At 42.5% G+C, this 20,094-nt stretch overlaps 2 protein-coding genes across 6 annotated transcripts in view; one reads left to right on the top strand and one right to left on the bottom strand.

Annotated features, from left to right (window-relative positions):
• The window catches only part of Ctnna2 (catenin alpha 2), a 1,150,887-nt gene that overhangs the window by 388,397 nt on the left and 742,396 nt on the right, over positions 1 to 20,094 (bottom strand). The gene's annotated exons all lie outside the window — the stretch shown is intronic.
• Lrrtm1 (leucine rich repeat transmembrane neuronal 1) lies at positions 527 to 3,530 on the top strand. Of its 3 annotated transcripts, none has more exons than XM_005364715.2 (2): positions 527 to 1,254; positions 1,538 to 3,530. In XM_005364715.2, the coding sequence occupies exon 2, from the start codon at positions 1,597 to 1,599 to the stop codon at positions 3,163 to 3,165; it is 1,569 nt and encodes a 522-aa protein (XP_005364772.1). In that variant the 5' UTR covers positions 527 to 1,254; positions 1,538 to 1,596; the 3' UTR covers positions 3,166 to 3,530. The 3 variants fall into 3 exon arrangements, with proteins under 3 accessions (XP_005364772.1, XP_005364773.1, XP_026643793.1); XM_005364716.3 differs by having other exon boundaries at positions 527 to 1,258; XM_026787992.1 differs by lacking the exon at positions 527 to 1,254 and adding an exon at positions 1,291 to 1,413.

Here is a 20,094-nt window from a genome sequence, read left to right as displayed (position 1 = left end):
GTAGACTGGGTGAGCCCCCATGGGATCTCCAGCATGCTCTCTGTATACAGGTTGAATCTGTCGTAATGCAACCCTTTCTCACTGTCAGGACTCAGACGGCTTCTCCAACAGAGTGGGCTAAGAAAGCATTTTCTCCACCCCTAAAAAACGGCCAGCTCAATGTTGAAGGCCAGTGTTGGCATACTGGCACATGGAGGGGAGGGGAGGGAAGAGAAGAGGAGAGAGACAGAGACTATCAGAGTCAAACCCCAAATCACTGCCTTCTTGTGCCTCCTCTCAAGTTGCTTTTTGGAAAGCAAAGAAACAAATGTTGATTGCTATACACAGCCCTACGTATCTGTTACACGTAGGCAGTTTAAAGGGTGTGTGGGGAGGAGTACATCCCCAAAGAAAGGTTGGCGGGGGGAGGGGGAGCGAATATGTCAGTCCCTCATTTGGGTATATCTTGTCAGTGATGATGTTTCTTACCCCATGCCGTCTTCTTTCCTTCCCCCTGCCCTGAAATATAGACCAAGAAGAAAAAAAACAAGAAAGAAAAAAGCTGAGAGTGTTTTTCGTTTCATCAAAGAACATATATTACTTTAGCGGTTTGGTTAAAAAAAAATGTTGGTTTTCTGCCCACCCCTTTTCAATCTGCCGGTGTCGGAGGTACTCGGAGAAGACGCACAATCGCGAGCAGCTTACGACACTCAGTGAGCAGTCGGTGCCGGTGCAGGCTCGCGCACACTCCTCGGCGGAGGGAAGGAGTCGAGCGCTGCTCTGCGCTCCGCAAAGCATGAACCGGCCAGGTTTCCGCAGCTGCCTAGGACACGAATGGCAGGCGTTCTCCAACCGGGACACCAAGGTGGCTACGATCCGAGGTGGTCATTGCCGATGACATTCTTCAGATTGTCAAATTTTGGGGAGTCTCGAGCCCCGAGTTTGGAGTTGATTTTTTTCTCTCACTCCCCCACCACGTCACAATCTCAACTGCAGAGGAAAAAAAGGGGGACCGAGGCAGGAAGGCGAGAAGCCCAGGCTCCCGGCACGTAGTTGGGAAACTTGCGGGTCCTAGAAGTCGCCTCCTCGCCTCGCAGACCGCCCCTGCAGCCCCGGAGCGCAGCAGCAAAGTGAGACATTGTGCGTCTGCCAGATCCTCGGGCCGCGGAGCAGGGCTGCCTCGGGAAACACAGAGGGGTCTTCTCTCGCCCTGCATATAATTAGCCTACACACAAAGGGAGCAGCTGAATGGAGGTTGTCACTCGCTGGAAAAGGGTGGGTAAGACACTTTTTTAATTAAATTCTTTCCAGAAGAAAAAAAAATTTTCCTCCCTTTTCTTTGCTGCCGCATCTAACATGGACTGCATTACCCCGGCTTTGATCTTTCCGTGGCTGTGAACTTTGTATGCTGCCCGGCTTTCTGCATGCTTAGAGGTGAACGTGTGGCTCTGGGGAAGGGGGGTTCCCTCTGCATTTCTCTATATTGATTTGATTTTTTTTGTCCCTCTTTTCCTCCTCCCCCTCCCTCCCTTCTCCCTCGGAATAAAATATGATATAGATTTCTGACCCAGCGCTTCCAATGGACATTCTCCAGTCTCTCTGGAAAGATTCTCGCTAATGGATTTCCTGCTACTCGGCCTCTGTCTACACTGGCTGCTGAGGAGGCCCTCGGGGGTGGTCTTGTGTCTGCTGGGGGCCTGCTTTCAGATGCTGCCCGCCGCCCCCAGCGGATGCCCGGGGCAGTGTCGGTGCGAGGGGCGACTGTTGTACTGCGAGGCGCTCAACCTGACCGAGGCGCCCCACAACCTGTCCGGCCTGCTGGGCTTGTCTCTGCGCTACAACAGCCTCTCGGAGCTGCGCGCCGGCCAGTTCACGGGGTTAATGCAGCTCACGTGGCTGTATTTGGATCACAATCACATCTGCTCGGTGCAGGGGGACGCCTTTCAGAAACTGCGCCGAGTTAAGGAACTCACACTGAGTTCCAACCAGATCACCCAACTGGCCAACACCACCTTTCGGCCCATGCCCAACCTGCGCAGCGTGGACCTGTCCTACAATAAGCTTCAGGCTCTGGCTCCGGATCTCTTCCACGGGCTGCGGAAGCTCACCACGCTGCACATGCGGGCCAATGCCATCCAGTTTGTGCCGGTACGCATCTTCCAGGACTGCCGCAGCCTCAAGTTTCTAGACATTGGATACAATCAGCTCAAGAGTCTGGCGCGCAACTCTTTCGCTGGCTTGTTCAAGCTCACGGAGCTGCACCTGGAGCATAACGACTTGATCAAGGTGAACTTCGCTCATTTCCCGCGCCTCATCTCTCTTAATTCGCTCTGCCTGCGGCGGAATAAGGTGGCCATTGTGGTCAGCTCTCTGGACTGGGTTTGGAATTTGGAAAAAATGGACTTGTCGGGGAACGAGATCGAATACATGGAGCCCCACGTGTTCGAGACCGTGCCATACCTGCAGTCCTTACAGCTGGATTCCAACCGCCTCACCTATATAGAGCCCCGTATCCTCAACTCCTGGAAGTCTCTTACAAGCATTACCCTGGCCGGGAACCTGTGGGACTGCGGGCGCAATGTGTGTGCCCTGGCCTCCTGGCTCAGCAACTTCCAGGGGCGCTATGATGCTAACTTGCAGTGCGCCAGCCCCGAGTACGCACAGGGCGAGGACGTCTTGGATGCTGTGTATGCTTTCCACCTGTGCGAGGATGGGGCCGAGCCTACCAGCGGCCACCTCCTGTCGGCTGTCACTAACCGCAGTGACCTAGCGCCCCCCGAGAGCTCGGCCACCACGCTGGTGGAAGGCGGGGAGGGGCTGCACGATGGCACGTTTGAGCCCATCACCGTGGCTCTCCCGGGCGGCGAGCACGCTGAGAACGCTGTGCAGATCCACAAGGTGGTCACGGGCACGATGGCTCTCATCTTCTCCTTCCTCATCGTGGTCCTAGTACTCTACGTATCCTGGAAGTGTTTCCCAGCCAGCCTCAGGCAGCTCAGACAGTGCTTTGTCACGCAGCGCAGGAAGCAGAAGCAGAAACAGACCATGCATCAGATGGCTGCTATGTCTGCCCAGGAATACTACGTTGATTACAAACCCAACCACATCGAAGGGGCCCTGGTGATCATCAACGAGTACGGTTCATGTACCTGTCACCAGCAGCCTGCAAGGGAATGCGAGGTGTAACTGGGCCCAGTGGCTCTCAACCCATGCGCTACCAAATACGTCTGGGCAGCCAGGAGGGCCGACAGGCACCAGGACGGACGGGTCTCCTCTGCACACTGATGTGTTGACTGAAACTGTATGGGGATCTCTCCCAGAGACTTGACATTTTAGCTTTATGTGTCTTAAAAACAAAAAAAAAAATAAAACACAACAAAAACCCCACCCCATAATCTTCAGGACAGTCTGTCTTAAATTTCATATGAGAACTCCTTCCTCCCTTTGAAGATCTGTCCATATTCAGGAATCTGAGTGTTAAAAAAAGGTACCAATCATTGATTTTTTTTTTGTAAACTAAAACGTTTAAAATAAAATAGCATTTACAGTTTCTACAGGCTGGTGGAACCTGACTGACTGGAGAAGCAGTGGTTAAAGTTCCCTTGGAAGGTAGATGGGACTGGGAGTGAGGGTCTTGGCAGGTGAGAAAAATCTCAAGAGTCGTGGAGCCAAAATTTTAGATTCGATTTGAAATGATACGAGGGGCAAATGAGGAAAGCTTATCACTGTAATGGTTCTGGTAATATATTTCTGTGGATAAAAGAAAAAAGTCAGGAAGAGCCTCCCTAGTCTGAGGACTGGGCTAAGACATTTAGCTGCTTTAAAGTGATGGGTAAGGCATGAGTGGGGCATAATTTCTAGGCCTTTAAGGCAGAGATCAGAGATCTTGGCAAGATCATTGCAAATGGCTTTTAAAAGGCAAAGCCTGACAGTTTATCCTGTGAGCAAGGAACATCCCCCCCCCCCTTAAAATAACCACCTTCCAAATCAGCACAAAATTTCCCACCAAATGCCATTTGGTCTTTTGATCTTAATTTTCCTGTGTATTTTACTCTCCAGAATTAGTAGCAATCTGTGCCCTTTATCATGCCCTCCCATGGCAGAGAGAGAGAGAGAGAGAGAGAGAATATGAATATAAATATTGCAACATTCAATACTGAAAAACAGTCTCTGGGAGTTAGGAGCAGCAAGCCTCAGCTTAGGAGTTTCTGTGGGGAGAGAGGAAGCCCTGAGTCAGAAATCCCCCTTGGGTAATGACTTGTGGTAAGAAAATCCAGGTCCTGACTTGGCAGAACAGTTTTGCAGGTGAGGTGGGAGATAACCCTCTTTATGCCGCTATTTGTATAATACTGACATGAGAATGATTTGTTAAAACAGAACAAGAATGCTGCCACCTCTCAGATGCTCCTTTTATGTGGTGTGTGCTTTCCCTGTTTTTTTCACTTAAAAAAAAAAGCATGTTAATATGACTGACAGCCTCTCCCTAACCTTCAAAGGCTTCTAGGGTCCTTCATTGACATTGTATTTATTTATTTTTATTGAACTAAAGAGTGAGAAAGTGGGAGTAGTGGCTAGGAAGGGCAAAAGAGGAGGAAGGAGTGTATTGATGGATGGTATTTTTTTTAACCACCTAACAATGTAATCAGATGTTTGATTGGAACACACTGTCACAGAAAGCCGATAACAACTGGACCCTGTTTCCCATGTTATCATTCTAACTGATACTAAGGCATGACATCCCCCCCCCCTTTTTTTATCCCCTGCCCTCCTTTCAAGAGATAAGTACAAACAGCAGGGATCAAGATAGGGGGGTGCTACTGGTGGTGAACACATAACCCAATCTCTCAAAGTGAAAATGTATCCAATTACTAACCTAAAGAGGAAAACCCCACTTTGTCAAATGCAGAGACGTATTAGCAGAACGTTTCCTTGCTAAACTATGGATTGGTGGTAGATTCATCTTCTACTTTTGAAGATACCAATATGTTTAAATTATGGCTTACAGAAGACTCCTTCTAAAAAATGTTTTGCAAATCTTTAACATGTTAATCCTTAGGAGATAGTTGTGCGCATCACCCCCCCCCCTTTCCCTCTCCTCTCTCTCTCTCACACAGCTCAAACCTGACATCTGATCAAGAAACTTCTCCTCAGTCTGCTTATAATAGCAAGACTTTATAAAACATACCATGTTCCCAGCACTCCTTCAGGTGTGAATGTTTTGGAAGGCAGGTGTTTTGTTTGATAACTTTATGGATGGGGTTAGGGTTCCCTTTAAGCACGAGGGTGTTGAATTGCTTCTGTAAACAGATTAACCCTGAGAAGGTAGGAGTAGAAATGTGCCTGATGTCGGCAATTGAACTTCGACTAAGAGCACTTCCTCTGGCAGAAGCATGACATTTGCTTTAGTTTTTGTCTTAAATTACAGCACTATGGCCACTGAAGTAGGGTTCCTACTAAATTTACCTCTTCACAGAGAGACTACAGGAATCCAGCACCATATGCTGTTCTTCTCTCTTAGTGCACTAAACAATAGTGTTGGTCTGCTTGGAAGAATTTTGCTTCTAGAAGCAAACCTTTGTGGCAGACAGAAGAACTGCAGTGTTCCTCTGCCCCTTAATATTTGCATTGGAATCTAGTTTGCGTCTACCCTAACGCTCACTCCCCAATTCCTTTTCTTTTCAGCATAGCTGGAAGAGAGGGCATAATCATGTTTTGTTTTCTGCTGCTCCACTATTCTCATGATAAAAATATGTATTGATGATATCTTTAGACCCTGTAAATCAAATAAAGAATCTATAGAAAGAAAGATCAGACATTAGGTATTTTCCGAGTAAATCGTGTGTGGCCAGCTAAGTTTTACTGTTCACATTTGAGGCAGGAAAGAGTATCCACACACACAAGAATTTCACTCACATACCAACCTGGTTCAATGTCTCTGGTTTTTGAGAAGGGCAGAAGGAGAGAAAAGCTAAACATAAAGGACAGTGGTGGTTTTAACTAAGGTTTTGTGACACTTGCAATCTTTTATTTCTCAAATTAATTAAGCTTTAAGCTTTAAGAATTTTGCTGTGACCCCTCTAAGCAAACTGTTACACATTTAAAAGGGAATCTAATTTTCAGATGTGTAGAACTTTTTTTCTTCCCTATTTTTTTTTTCCAACAGAGGCTGCTAATCTCATCTTGTGCTCTCTGTAAAGAGTTCAAGGCCACAGTCATGTCTCATCCCGGGCATCATGATAGGTTAACCCTGTCTTTCATTATTTTTCGAGCTGATTAAGGTTCAACAATGGTATTGGGGTATTTACAAAAATACTTACAGAGTAAGAAAAAAAAAAAGTGTTTTCAAATGATTAATGGCATTCTCTCATAATGGTTCTAGCCTCAATAGATTCTGAGGTTGCGCCAGAAAGGTAGACTAAGGAAAATTCATTTTGGACCTACATGTAGAGGAGAGGCAGCCCTGACTCTTAGACTTCTGTCTGCATAGTAGCAACAGCTGCCTCACAGAAAACCACACATTCTGTACACTTTAATGTTCCTATCACAGGAAAACATGATTCAAAAGAAAGGCCAAACAGACATGCATGTTTAAAGTATTCTCCCAAGCTACTCAGTGTGTAAGAGCACCTCACCTTTGCTGCCCATTTAAGAGAGGCAGACATTTGGTGTGACTTCACATCAACAACACATTTATGAGAATGTGTAAATAATTAGAGGGGCAAATACCACTTGTTATTCTTCCCCAGTTTCCCACGCAACTGCACACATATCATTGGCGGGCTTTGGGGCCACCTGTGTTTCTGATTGGAATTAATTGAGTTGTCAGCAAGTTTGATGCTGTTCTATCTAGCATGGCCAAGGGACAATGGGCACCCCTGGATCATAGACTCTGGTGAAATAAAAGTCATCAGATGCTTCTTCCTGGAAGAAATGATGGAAAAACCAGAATATTTTGTACCTGTGTTAGAGAATGAGTATCAGAGTGCTTCTTATCGTGATGACAAGAACCCATTGGATTGGTGCTTATGTTAGCTGGGTTGAGTTGGTCAGTAATGGACTGTAGACCTCTACAAATTTAGCTAGAATATGACTATTAAACATATTCTACAAATATATATTGAAAAGAATTGAGAGATACACCTCTCTCTGTCTCTATACCTGTTTATCTATCTGTATGTATGTATATACTTCCCTTATAGAAGTACACACACATACATACATACATATATAGTGTTTTATACAAGATAACATAAACCTACACACATATACATACACACAGTACAATATTACACAACTATTATCTACCATTAATAACTCTCTTTCTTCTGTGATAAACTTGTTATTTGGAGAAGAATGTGATAAAAAAAAGAAGAAGAAGAAGAAGAGAGACACAAATAAAGTACAAAGGACTGACATTGGTTGAAGGTATTTTCAAATCCTGTCCCTGAGCTGGTTGAGGTTTGGCAGCTGGGTCTCCTCTAGACCCCTCTTCTCACAGCAGAGTATATGCCTGCTGTCTATCTAGTGGTTAGAGATAGAAATGACATTACATTCTTTTTGGAATATACTTACTTTAAAAATTTTTAAAATGTTCCTGCTGGTATTTGTTTGATTTTTTCCCTGTGAAATTCAGTAGATATAATTCTAATTTCTGTCTGGCAATGACGGTCATCTCCTAGGTAGACAAGATTCCTAAATACCTTAGGGTTTTTTGTTTGTTTGTTTTGCGCGCGCACGCACATGTGTGTGTGTGTGTGTGTGTGTGTGTGTGTGTGTGTAAGCATGTGTGTGTGAAGGTCCTGGCTGTTAAATCCTAATGTTTAAAACAGAGAAGCAGAGAAAATGAAGTGTTTTCTTGGCATGGGTGCAGGCAACCTGATCTGTACAAGAAGAACCTGAGGTCTACAGAGGCTGAGAATCTTGTACAAAGTACAAAGGGTCTAAGCTAGTGAGGGATGCTGGAGTCCGTTCTGGTGACCTTTTTATTATATGAAATATTTTTCCTTGAACAATTATTTTCTCTACTATTATACTCACCAAAGAATCTAGACTCTAGAAAGAATATATTTGCCAATATATCCTGGTTGAATGCTGAACACATTCTTATTGAAGATTATGGGTGTGGTCACACACACACAGAGAGAGAGAGAGAGAGGGAGAGGGAGAGGGAGAGGGAGAGGGAGAGGGAGAGGGAGAGGGAGAGGGAGAGGGAGAGGGAGAGGGAGAGGGAGAGAGGGAGAGAGGGAGAGAGGAATTGGTATTTCCATGCTTGGCTGGTATGCTACTGGCCTCTGTAGGATCGAGGTTGAAGGTACAGCTAAACATCTAAAAATGAACAGATTGTCTTTAACGCGAAAGAGCAATTTGACCCCAAATATCAAGAGTGCTGAGACTGAGATACCTGACTCCATGGTAGGAAAGAATCCTGGGACTAAGTCTGTACTAAGATAGAGTGGTCTTTCTCAGCTTTTATTTCATCTATGTATTTCCCCCTTTAAGGGCCCCCTTTCTCTTAACCAGGGAGTTGGAAGTTTAAATTAAAAAACCCTCAGGTTATTTGTTAATCAGCAAAGGATATAGTTAGCACATCCTTCCCAAAGAACATATGGCAAACCTTAAATTAACTAAAAAAAACTAGTTGGAACCATCAACTGACCCACTTTTCCCTTTAGCAAGACCTCATTTAGGAAACATAGTAAGGAAGGGATCAAGTTAATGGTGAAAAGACTTGATTGACACAAAGGAAACCAACAAAGTCTGACATTCCTTCCAGTGGAGTTTTGGGGTCTAATCATATCCAGTCAACCTTTCTCTGCATTGTCCTACCCCAAACAAGATTGCAATGTATTTGAGGCAAGGATGAGCATCAATTAAGAGAAAAAAATCAATGTGTTTACTCAGGAGTAGGGTGGGCATGCAAGTTAAACGAGTTACCTCAGAGTTTAGAAACAGGCTTTCTGGAACTGAAGACATTGCTCACAAATGTATGTGGGGCTAGGGATACCAAGGACAGGACTGACACCCACAGGATGGCATGGGGGGGACCAGAGAGGTATATTAAAGGCAAATACTTTGTCAGGGTGATTCATGCTAACCAAAACAAGACTGTAGGGCAGTTCAAGCTATGCAAACAACAACAACAACAACAAGAAAAACAAAAACAGAATCTAGATGTCAGGAGTTATGGTCTTTAGACCTGATGCTATTCTTCATTTTCCAGAAAAGATGAAAGTTTTGGATGCCCATACCTCAGTAAGTCTCATTCCCTCTGCATTTGAGAAGGATTTATGTGGTATTCCCTGAGGATACTTTCCATTCTGTACTTCGATTTCACCATTTCTCCCATCAATAAAACATGAAACAAAAGTAGTTTTCAAGTTAGTGTCATTTAACCAGAAAATTAAAACCTCCCTGAGTTCCCATTCCCCAGATATTCTGATTCATCAGGCTTGCCTGCATATGAAAGAGAGAGTAGATAAAAAAAAAACTTACTGAGATATATGAGCTTCAGAGAGGTAAATGGAAATTCAGAAAAAGAAAGATGAAAAAGTTCAGGCATGTGTGGTATGTATGACTATAGATTTGTAAAATATGCTGAAAGGCTTATGGAGATGCCCAACCATCCATATATGAGTGCTGAGATGCAGGACTAAGACACGTACCCAATTAAAACTAAATAAAAAGCTAAGGAATCCTCCTGGAATGAGATGCATGAAGGAAAATATTTGTCAAGGATTTCTAAAATAAGTTAATGTGAAGTGGCTATCATTGCGGTCAAGAAGATGAAAGCATCCTAGTAAATTAATAATGTAGGGGATGAGTGGAGGGAGAAACATGAAGAAATGAAAACAGGAGAAGGAGATGAGAGGACTGGAAGGAAGAGAAGACTTTCAGGATTTGTGTGTTACATTGTTGAAGCCGCCATCACTGGCATCTGAGCTAAACAACCCTATTTAGTTGTTTTTCTTCTAATCTAAGTAGTTAGCTATTTGCTTCCTCTCATTGGGCTATTGGGAAGCCATTTTCGCTCAGCCTGTGTGTATGGGACCACTGGGGACCTTTGGTAATAATAATGACTAGGGCTTACCTTAAAATACTGACTTCACAGATCTGAGGGGTGGGAGGTTTTATAAATCTTTCCAGATGATTGAATTCACAGGTGACCCAGGTTAAGAATCAAGAATTTAGAAGGTCTTATGATCATATTCTGTGTTTTTCAGATATATACAAGATATATGCCTTGGATAATAGCTTTGGAAGAAGATATGATGAGCCTGTAGCTAGGCTGGGTAGGGTCCTAGTTAAGCATGGACCTCCTTATTGCCCAGCTGCCCCCATTGCCTCCATATGGTGGCAGTGACGAATTCATAAGTACAGGTCAGCTTCGAATTTATTTCTGAAGCCTTGTTAGCCTAGCAAGCTCTGCTAGTGAAATCCTTTATTGGATTTCATTTTCAGAATAGTCTTCTAAAGCAGGCATAGACTTATCACATTTCAAAGACATGAAGACCAAGTCTGAAGGCAACATGCAGCAGGCACAAGGTCATTGATCCTTGGAACTTCTGCTTCTCAGCTGAGCATCCTTACTCTTCCACATCTTCCTTTTCCCTCTGGCTGATCATGCCATTATGTGGTCAAATACCCACATCTGTTCTTCTTTGAGTCCTAGGAGACACACTTGTCCTCCCTCTTAATGCGTGTCTTCCCCTCCGTTAGTACACTGGCACACAGTTTCCTCTCTGCCTTTTTGTGTATCCCCATCCTCCCTGAGACGACATGCTTTCCTTTGCCACTCAAACCTCTGGGTTGGCAAGAAACATACCCCACCAAAATGGAAGGTTTTCAACACTTTCCTAATACCTGTAATACCAAAATATCTCCTTTGTAGTCAACCCACAGCTACCGAAAGTTTTGCCACTGGCTCTTCCAAGAATGTGAAGGCAGAATCCTAATAAGACTTTGATTGATGTGAGGTGATTATTCTACTCAGAGATTCTGGCAGTTTGAACAAGAATCTTGGCCCAGGGTGCCGTGAGACAGGGGTAACTTAGAGCAGTTGGTCTCATATTCAAAGAGCCTGCAGCTAAATAACTAGGGTGGTATATATTTGGCCAGATGACCATACCTTGTTCAATGCACATGAGCCAATCCAGGCAAATGCTCACCTAGCCCATCAGCTTCTCAGTTGTGTAAGAGCTTAAATAAAGGTCAGGGCGGAAAAACATTTATTTTCCTCCTTAAGCCAGCATCCTCTTTGAAAACAGTGTATTTTTTAAAACATTTCCCATCAGCACGTCTATCTTCAATTAAAAATTCTACATATGAAACTGTGTGTGGCAGGAATTCCAGCTCAGAGATATTGTGGGCGGCCTCGAACAAAAGGGAGAAGGCTCAGCAGCATTTGGAAGCTGGATTAGTCTGTCACAGAAAGGTCTAGAAAAGCCAAGTTACACACAATTAATGGAACAATACAACAATCTGTCTTCAGCTGGCCCAGGCATTCCTGTCATTTGTCCCTCAGCTGCAGAATCACGCAGGCCGTGATTTTGTGTATCTGCTCCACCATGATGGCGTTTTCAGTGAAATCTCTATTTCTAGCACTGAGGCACTGAGACTGGGGGGTTGCTTTTTCTTTTCTTTTTTTTTCTTTAATTTTTTTTTTTTTTTTTTTTTTTTTTTTACTCTAACCAGAACAGTCCCTTTTTGGAGCTCAGTCTCATTCTGCTAACTGCCCAGGCCATTTTTATCTCAGCCTCTCCCCTCTTTCAAAAACCATACATGTATAAAAAAAGACCAAACTACACGAGGGGTGTATTATAGCTGGGTTGCTCTATATAACATATCAGGCAGACCTTTTACCTTCTAATTATGTTGCTCAGCTCATTCAATCAGGGAGCAATAGTTTCTTTCATGGGGATTGAGTACATATTTATTGAAGGAAAAATAAAACCATTTAGCCTGTAAATGATTGCACTTATGAAGGTGAGGCCCAAAGCCAGAGAAACCTGGAGGCAAAGCTCTGGTGGACTTGCTGTGGGAGTGCGCAGAAGATGTCTCCCTATCTTCTTGAGTCATTTATAAAAGATGATCCTTTAGCTAGAGGATGATAGGCAAACTGTTCAGTCCTTCAAATTTTGTCATCTGATCTCCACCATCAGTCTGGATCTATTTTTGTTCAGATGGTTTTCAACATGTTCAGTCTGAAAATTAAGTAAGGGCTGTTGAGACTGCCGAGAGGGTAAAGGAACCTGCGTTCAAGCCTTAGGACACGAGTTCAAGCTTCAGGACCCTCGGGGTAAAAGGAAAGAATTGAATCCTTCAAGTCCTTTACCATTGTGTTCAGGCAGGCCTGGCAGGCATAATCCGTCACAGAACATGCCAACATCACTCACATGTTTTCTACCCAAATATACACATACAAGTAAGGAGTTAGCACAGTTCTCTCCACTTTTACATGGATTGAAGCCTAGTGATCCCTCTTCCAGAAGCACTGGTTATGAGGGTTTTTGGTGAGGCAGCAAAACTTACCACAGCTCTGCGCTATCTGTAATCCACTGTCAGTTCCCAAAGAGGAAAGCTAGTCAATAGCTTGAAGTCACCATCCAATGCCTACGCTTTTACTCAAATATTGGTTATTTTAAATCATACCAGTCCCAGGATACTGAGCAGACATACATGCCTTTAGATAAAGACCATGCATTTAAGAGCCCTTTCCTTTGTGTGCAAGCAATCCCAATTTGATTGTATGAAGCAATGAGAACAACTGAGAACTTTTTCTGCTGAGAAAGGAGGTTGAGCATCAAGGCAGAATCTCTGGTACAGCTTCGCCAGTTTTCCCCTAGATCTTGAGCTAGATGGCTTTGCTTGTAAAGTTCTTCCTTCCTGTGTCCATGGTGAATTCTAGCTTTGCTTCTAGTTCCCAAATTTAGTTGTCAGGTGGAGTGTGTGAGAGCATACTGGAAGGAAGGGTAATTCCCAGCACATTCTTCTGCACCATGACTTGCTGACTGGCAAAAAGGTGACTTCATCAGCGTCACCCCAAGGGCAAGCTCCAATGCCCAGAGAGATCTAGCCAGTCTCACAAAGAGGAATACATTTGGCCAGAGGAAACAGTCTTTGTTCCACTTATGTGTTGAAGTCTGAATTTATCCACCACACACCATTTCTATGGTTTCTCAGAGGGAAAAAAGTTAAAAGAATTGCTCTACTTTAGGTTTCCAAACGAACATTAGCAACACGGAAGTCAGTACTATCAGAGAAAGGTCTCACTATTAGGGAACCGAGGGCGTCTTTGAGTGTTAGTGTCTGTCGTCGTTGACTTATTTTGTTGCTTGTTTTCTGCCTCCCACCTTCTCTTCTTGCTTCCTTCCATCATCAGTCTCTCCTCTTTCTTTCTTTTTATTTATTCCTCTTTAATAAGTTCATAATTATGAACCACACTATGCTTTTCCAACTGGGGCAAAATTGCATTAAAAGAGCAAACACTGGTTTTTGAGGGTTAGCAAAAGTATTCCTCAATTTTATGTATAAAGTACAGATATGCATATACCACATCAACAGTTATGCACTAGAACACATGGTCTTACCAGGCTCTCCTGGACTCAACATATCCCACAGTTGTCATTTGGAGGCTTCATGATGCATTAAAAAATATGGTGACTATGGAATTAATAGATAGAGTCTTACTCCTGCCTCTGTTTACGGGGTTAGCTAAATCATCCCCCTTTTGGACTTCAATATACTTGTCTATGAAATTTAGGAAACAATTTCTTGTGAGCCTGTTTCACAACAATCCAGTGAGGCTCAAGAGAGACAAAGTTGTTGAAAGAACCTTGAAAGTAGCAAGACTCAATGCAAAGGTTAAAGGTAGTGAGAAGTCTTAGGATAGTAGTGACAAGAGTTGTGTGGTTTCCTATTCCCATGTGACTTCTAAGGGCCACACGCACTCCTTACATCCCTTCTGGGAGTCATTGTTCTGCATGAGGAACCTTGCCATTACTATGCTGAGCCTGGCCACACCAGGCAGGCCACTGAACAGAAAGGAAAAGGCCCAGGTCACCCAATCTATTTCACCATTTCGGTTCTTTGAATCTCAGTTATCACACCTGTAAGATGGTCCTACTCAAGGTGGCCTTGAAGTATTTTAGGAAAATTATCAGAAATCATATGTACTGAATATGTTAAAAAGTTGGCCAACAATAAGTGTTCAATCAACATGCATCTTGCCTGTGTCCCTTTGGCAATGCAGCTGCATACCACGTGTATAAAAATAGGATGAGGGTAAATGGGATTGGCATGAGAGTCAGTTGATCCCCTGATGTGGAAACTAAGAAGAGATTTGAAAGAATATGGAGAGCACTAGATCACTATAAGAAAGAGTAAAGAGCTGGATAGGAAGTAGTGATTAGAGTAATTAGCGGAGAATGGATGGAGAGATCCCTTTGTCTGTTGCTGGGGTCAAGCATAATACTTAGAAAGGAAGTAGCAGAGATCTTACATAAGGCCCTGCCAAAACAGATACTTTGTGCCTAGTCTACAGTGTGTGCTTTAATATTATTGTCTAATATAGTGGCTCTCCTCAGTTCTAGCAACAGATTCTTTATGCATTCATCCTCTGCACACCTCTCCTCTGCCTCCTATACCTGCTTCATCTCCTCAGAGCTTGGGGACTTCTGGAGGAAGGGGGGAGCTGAAATTTCACTTGGTTCAATGGTAATCATGCTTTGCCATCAAAAGTGCATGTGTTGCCTTTGTGAGCCTTTGAGCACTGACAACTACAGTGGTGTTGTATCTGCCAGCCTTTGAGACAGTATTTTTGGACTGCACAGCCAAGTGGTTCTGACCTCAAGTTAAAGCCAGACACACATACTGCAGCAAGCTGTCCGCTGGGTTCCCCATGTTTATACACAGAATTGCTAACCTAAAAGAACTGCAGCTGAAAGAGATATGCGAAAGGAAAGAATATGTTTCGGTTTTTATTTTGTACCCAAACCAGCTCTTTGAGGGGGAAAAAAAACAAGAAAAGGGAGAGAGAGAGAGAGAGAGAGAGAGAGAGAGAGAGAGAGAGAGAGAGAGAAGAATCACTCTCCAAGCTGGTGCCCTGCCAAGCTTCCTCCCCTCCCTTCCTTGTCCAAGCACTCCACCGTCTGTGCAGACTGTATAACAGCAAGTTCTGGAAACAGGCTGAGGAATCTGGGCCAGTCCAGAGGGTGTGCTATTTGGGTATCTGTGTCTGGTAGGGCTTTAGAGACTTTGCTTTTCACCTTAATCTTTTATCAACTGCCAACCCTTGGAAGCACATCTGTTCCCATCAGCTTCTGTTTGTAAAATGAGACTAAAGGTAACCTCTCCAGAGAAATTCTCGTCTCTTCACTGTAGTTCAGTGCTTCCACTAACAGCTCGGCTCACCAGACAGGACTACAGTGAATTAAAGAATGTTAATAAAAATGAGATAAAACATCTAGGGATCATTTTTTTACCCCCCAATTCTTCTATGCTCCCGTCTAAACGTTATCTTGTCAGAAAATTTGCTCCTGTGATCAACATGAATTCCCAAAGCAATTTTCTAGGAGCAGACATAGATTTGCCATAATCACTAGGAGCTTTCATTCGTGTGCTGAGTAGGGGGTGGGTTCCTGCTATTTGTCTCACCATTGGGTAAGCAATCCTTTTTTGGGACACTCACCAGAGGGTGAAAAGAGGGATATGAGATTTTTCCCCTTTTTAAAATAAGTAGGGGCAACAGAGAGGAGATAGTTCAAGTATCTGGATTGTGCCTTGAGATGGTAAGTAAATGCTTAACTAAGAAAATAATTACCAAGACCCATGAATCTGTGCCCACAAATGTAATGGGCACTAAGTAAATAGAATGGCTTACAGTGCACTTAAATTTAAACCGTCTCACATAGATTGTATCTACACTTTCCAAGAAGGGCAGATTAAACACACCATGGGATAACATTTGTGCTGCTTTCATGGTCATGTTTGCTGACCATTGACGGTCACAGTCATAAAGAATGAAAGAAACACAAAACATCTAGAGATCAGTATACAAATTGTGTGCAATTTGACAAACAACTCCAAATCTATTCTAGAATGGTTCAGTATTCCTATTTTAAAAATAGGGTTAAATTTCTGCATTTTGCATATTCTAAATAAACACAAGCCTTCAATAAGTATTATGAGTATTGTCACCAAAATTATTGACACCATCCTCATATTTGGTACAAAATCTAACTGAACAAAAATTTATATATTTATATATAGTAAACACCCTTTACAATGCTATTTATAATAGAATGATATTTAGTGGATGGATCACCCTAAATGGAGCTATATGTTTCATATGATATCATTAAGCTGGTTTAAAATTTAATAGATGCCCAAGGAACTGTTATGTGCTACTTCAGTAGTTTCAAACAACTAACAGGTGCCTGCTATTTTTACCACTTTCCTTATGTTCACACCTTTTATGCCACCTCCTTTCTTTTATATTAAATCAAATTTTCATGATAATACAGCATTTATTTAATTTCTAAAGCCATCTTTGAAGTCTTTCCCAAGGTTTTCTTTTCTTCTTGTGGTCCTGTCTCTCAGTAACAGGAGGAGTTAAAGTAGTTATGGCCCTTAGCACTGTGTACCAGTTTAGATTGCCCAGGATATCTTCTCTCGTTGTCTACACTACACTATGCTATTAATTTATTTTTGGATCTAAAATATATATGCATATATATAAACACATGTACTGTGTATGTGTTCATGTGTATGTATCCATGTGTGTGTATGTACGTACTTGTGATGATCAGAGGTCAACACCAATCAGTTGTTATCTTCCTCTATTGCTCTCCATCTAGAGCATTTATTCAACCTTTTTCAGATAGACTGACTGCCCAGAAAAGCCTAGTGATCCTTCTGCCTCTACTTGTCCAGTTCTGGGATTACAGAAACGCAACATCATGCTCACATTTCAGGGGGATCTTGCCTGCCAAACACTTTACTGACTGAGCCACCCCCATCCTGTGTGTGTGTGTTTATGTGTGTATGTTTGATTTTTAAAAATTATGTAATTGTGTAGATGGGTGTTTTGCATGCATGCGTATCTGTATACTACAGAGGCCAGAAGAAAGCATTGAATCCCCTGAGACTGGAGTTCCAGATGGTTGTGAGCCACCATGTGAATGTTGAGAATTAAACCAGGGTCCTGGAAGAACAGTCAGTCTTCTTAATTGCTTAGTCATTGCTCCAGTCCTTCATATTGATGTATTTTGCATCACATTATATACTACTCATGGTCAAGGGTCAAATACTCTTCAGTTCAGTTGGTCTCTAGGTACTGTAGGTCCTGCAAATAGAGAAAGCATGGTCGTGCTCTCAAAAGGTTTACACAACAAGAGGACAGCTAGAAGGTCCACACATGAAATGGAAACCAAAGGTGGGAAAGAAATCCTTATCTCTTTCAGTCACTGTTATGGATACACAGTTATCCTAGGAGACAGCAAAGGGAGAGAATTTTCTCAGCTCACAAACTAGATGGGAGGTTGAAGAGGGTTCGAGAAAGAAGGGGTGCAGATTTGGTAAAAAATTTGACATGTAAAACGGAAAGATAGTGTTTCTCAAAAGAACAATTCGCAAGGTACAATGGCATGAAGGCCGCCAAAGGAATGAGAAATTTCTGCCAAGTCTACCAGTGAGATGCACAGCAGTGAACCATGACTTGATTTTTCATAAGTAGATACTTAAGCAGCAGGACAATTGAGAAGCTAATTTTGTTCCATTTCATAAGGAATATATCTCATCTCTTTAATTCCTGCTGATAGAGAGAGAAAACAACTTATCACTCTTATACTCTCTACCTGCATTCATGCACTGAGTGCAAACAGCAGTCTAAGGTAGCCCACAGGGAAAGACAGAGGAAGAACTACCCGAAGGTGTGTTGATGCAGCCCCCAAAAGAACAAGTGATTTGAAGAACATCTTCTGAAACCAGAGACAATGCTGCGACAATATAGGGTTGTTGGAAGGGACAGGTGGGGCCTGTTCAGGAGACCTCCGGCACCCATGTTTCATTTTTAGAAAAATCTTCTAGTGTTAAATCTTAGTTTGCAAAATCAATTCAGCCTGACTTTAGGAGCCTATGCAGATACAGGGAGTGGGTATGGAAGCCAAGTGGTCTGAAGAGCATAGACCTGTTTTGTGAGCTCTGAACCAGCACTGGCCACCAGAACCTCTGTATCATTAAAAGGAGTGAGCATGGTAAAAATGTCACTTTGAATTTGTATTCTTCTGAGTCCCTGGCAATTTATAACTTTTAGTTTCTCCACTTTCCCTTTCTAAACATTCTATGCAGATGGAATCATACAATATGCAGCCTTTTTGTCTGGCTTCTTTAACTTAGCATGCTTTCAAGGTTTAGCTGCACTGTAGCATGTATTTTGAAATATGGCAAGCATATTCGTATCATGAATATACCTCACTTTGATTATCCACTCATGTCCTTGATAGACATTAGCTGTTGTAAATAATGAACAAGGCTCTGCATGCTTGTGAATACATTTATGTTCAGAGTGTTTCTCTTGTTTTTATATCTAGAAGTAGAATGGCTAGGTAATAGGGTAATTTTATGATAAACATTTTAAAAACTGGTTAATCTATTTTCCAAATAATTCAGCTAATTTATATTCCCATCAACAAAACATTTGGGCTTTATTCTACATTTTCTCTATTTTAGCATTATCTTTTAAAATTATAGCTATTTTTATTTTACTTACATTTTAAATTGTGTGTGTGTGTGAATATTGTGAATTGAAAATTGAACTAAATGCATATGCCAGTGCCCAGACAGCCCAGAAGAGGATATCAGATTCTCTAGAGCTGGGATTGCACGTGGCCATGAGCACCAAATATGAGTGCTGGAAAAAAAAAATGAGTCTTCTCTAAGAGTACCTCTTAATTGCTGGGCCTGAACCTAATTGTGTTTATCCAGGACTTTTGGGAATCAATTAAATTAGATACTATGTCATTAAGGTGAAGATCACGTACCTGGATTCTGGTGGATGTAAAAGGAGACCTCACAAAGAAACATACACATCCTCCTCCCATGCTTTATGGGGAACAGGAAAAGGGCAATGTGAACCTCATGCTAGGCTATCCAGATGCTTATAGTTTTCTCACCCATAAAGAGATTTCTCACTGCACTAGAGGAAATAAACTAGTTTTTCTCTATATCTAAAGACACCTGCTTCAGGTATTTCATTACAGTAATAAGAAACTGACTAATACACTCTTGCTTTCTGTTCTCCACTTGAAATCTTCATCTCACTTTATGATCAGCCCAGACAGTAGGCAGAAAACCACCCTCCCTTTATGGCATGACACAAGCTTCCCTCAGATGCAACAAATGCACCTGTCACAGCTGATGTTTTTCCCACTGCAGCAACACTATTCAAGTAGGTACTTCCCTTGCCAATTATGCTAGTCACTTCCTTATTGCTGTGACAGAGCGTTGGACAGAAACTATTAAGGGTGATGACACATTTATATTGGTCCATAGTAATGATGCTGGCCTACTGTGGACTAAAACAAAGAGGAAAAAGTCATCTTAGAGCTGTCTCATCCCTCTTCCTAGTGTTTAAGTTACAGATATGTGGTGTTATATCAAGCTTTTACATGAGCGAAGGTGGCACAAACTCAAGGCCTAATGCTCACATTGCAAACACTATTCACTGAGCCATCCTCTCAGGCTCTGGGATTACTTTTGGGGTAGGTATCACATGCCTCGTCTATCTCACTGTTTATCCTAAGATTCTCTATATCCACAAGCACACAAATATATATCATTTATAAAACAACTTATTAAACTTTTTACTAATCTCTATTGCCAATTAAAGCCTATGTTTGCTCACTTGACAAAAACTTGTAAATTTTGATCTTTTATTTACTTCTTTTGGCTTGTGTGCATATGTGAGGTGTGTGTGTGTGTGTGTGTGTGTGTGTGTGCACATTTGAGTCCTATGTGAAGGTCACAGGTGAATTGGCCTCTGACTGCTAAACTACTTCACTGGCCCACTTTATCTATTTTAGATAGATTTAGAACAAATCTATCACACTCAATTGATAT

The sequence above is a fragment of the Microtus ochrogaster genome (genome assembly GCF_000317375.1).
Source record: "Microtus ochrogaster isolate Prairie Vole_2 chromosome 14 unlocalized genomic scaffold, MicOch1.0 chr14_random_3, whole genome shotgun sequence".
NCBI classification, from domain to species: domain Eukaryota; kingdom Metazoa; phylum Chordata; class Mammalia; order Rodentia; family Cricetidae; genus Microtus; species Microtus ochrogaster.
This window is presented reverse-complemented; position numbering and strand designations above follow the sequence as displayed.

Coding starts and splice junctions, on each gene's coding strand:
- Lrrtm1 (XM_005364715.2), top strand. CDS start 1,597: ATGGATTTCCTGCTACTCGGCCTCTGTCTACACTGGCTGCTGAGGAGG.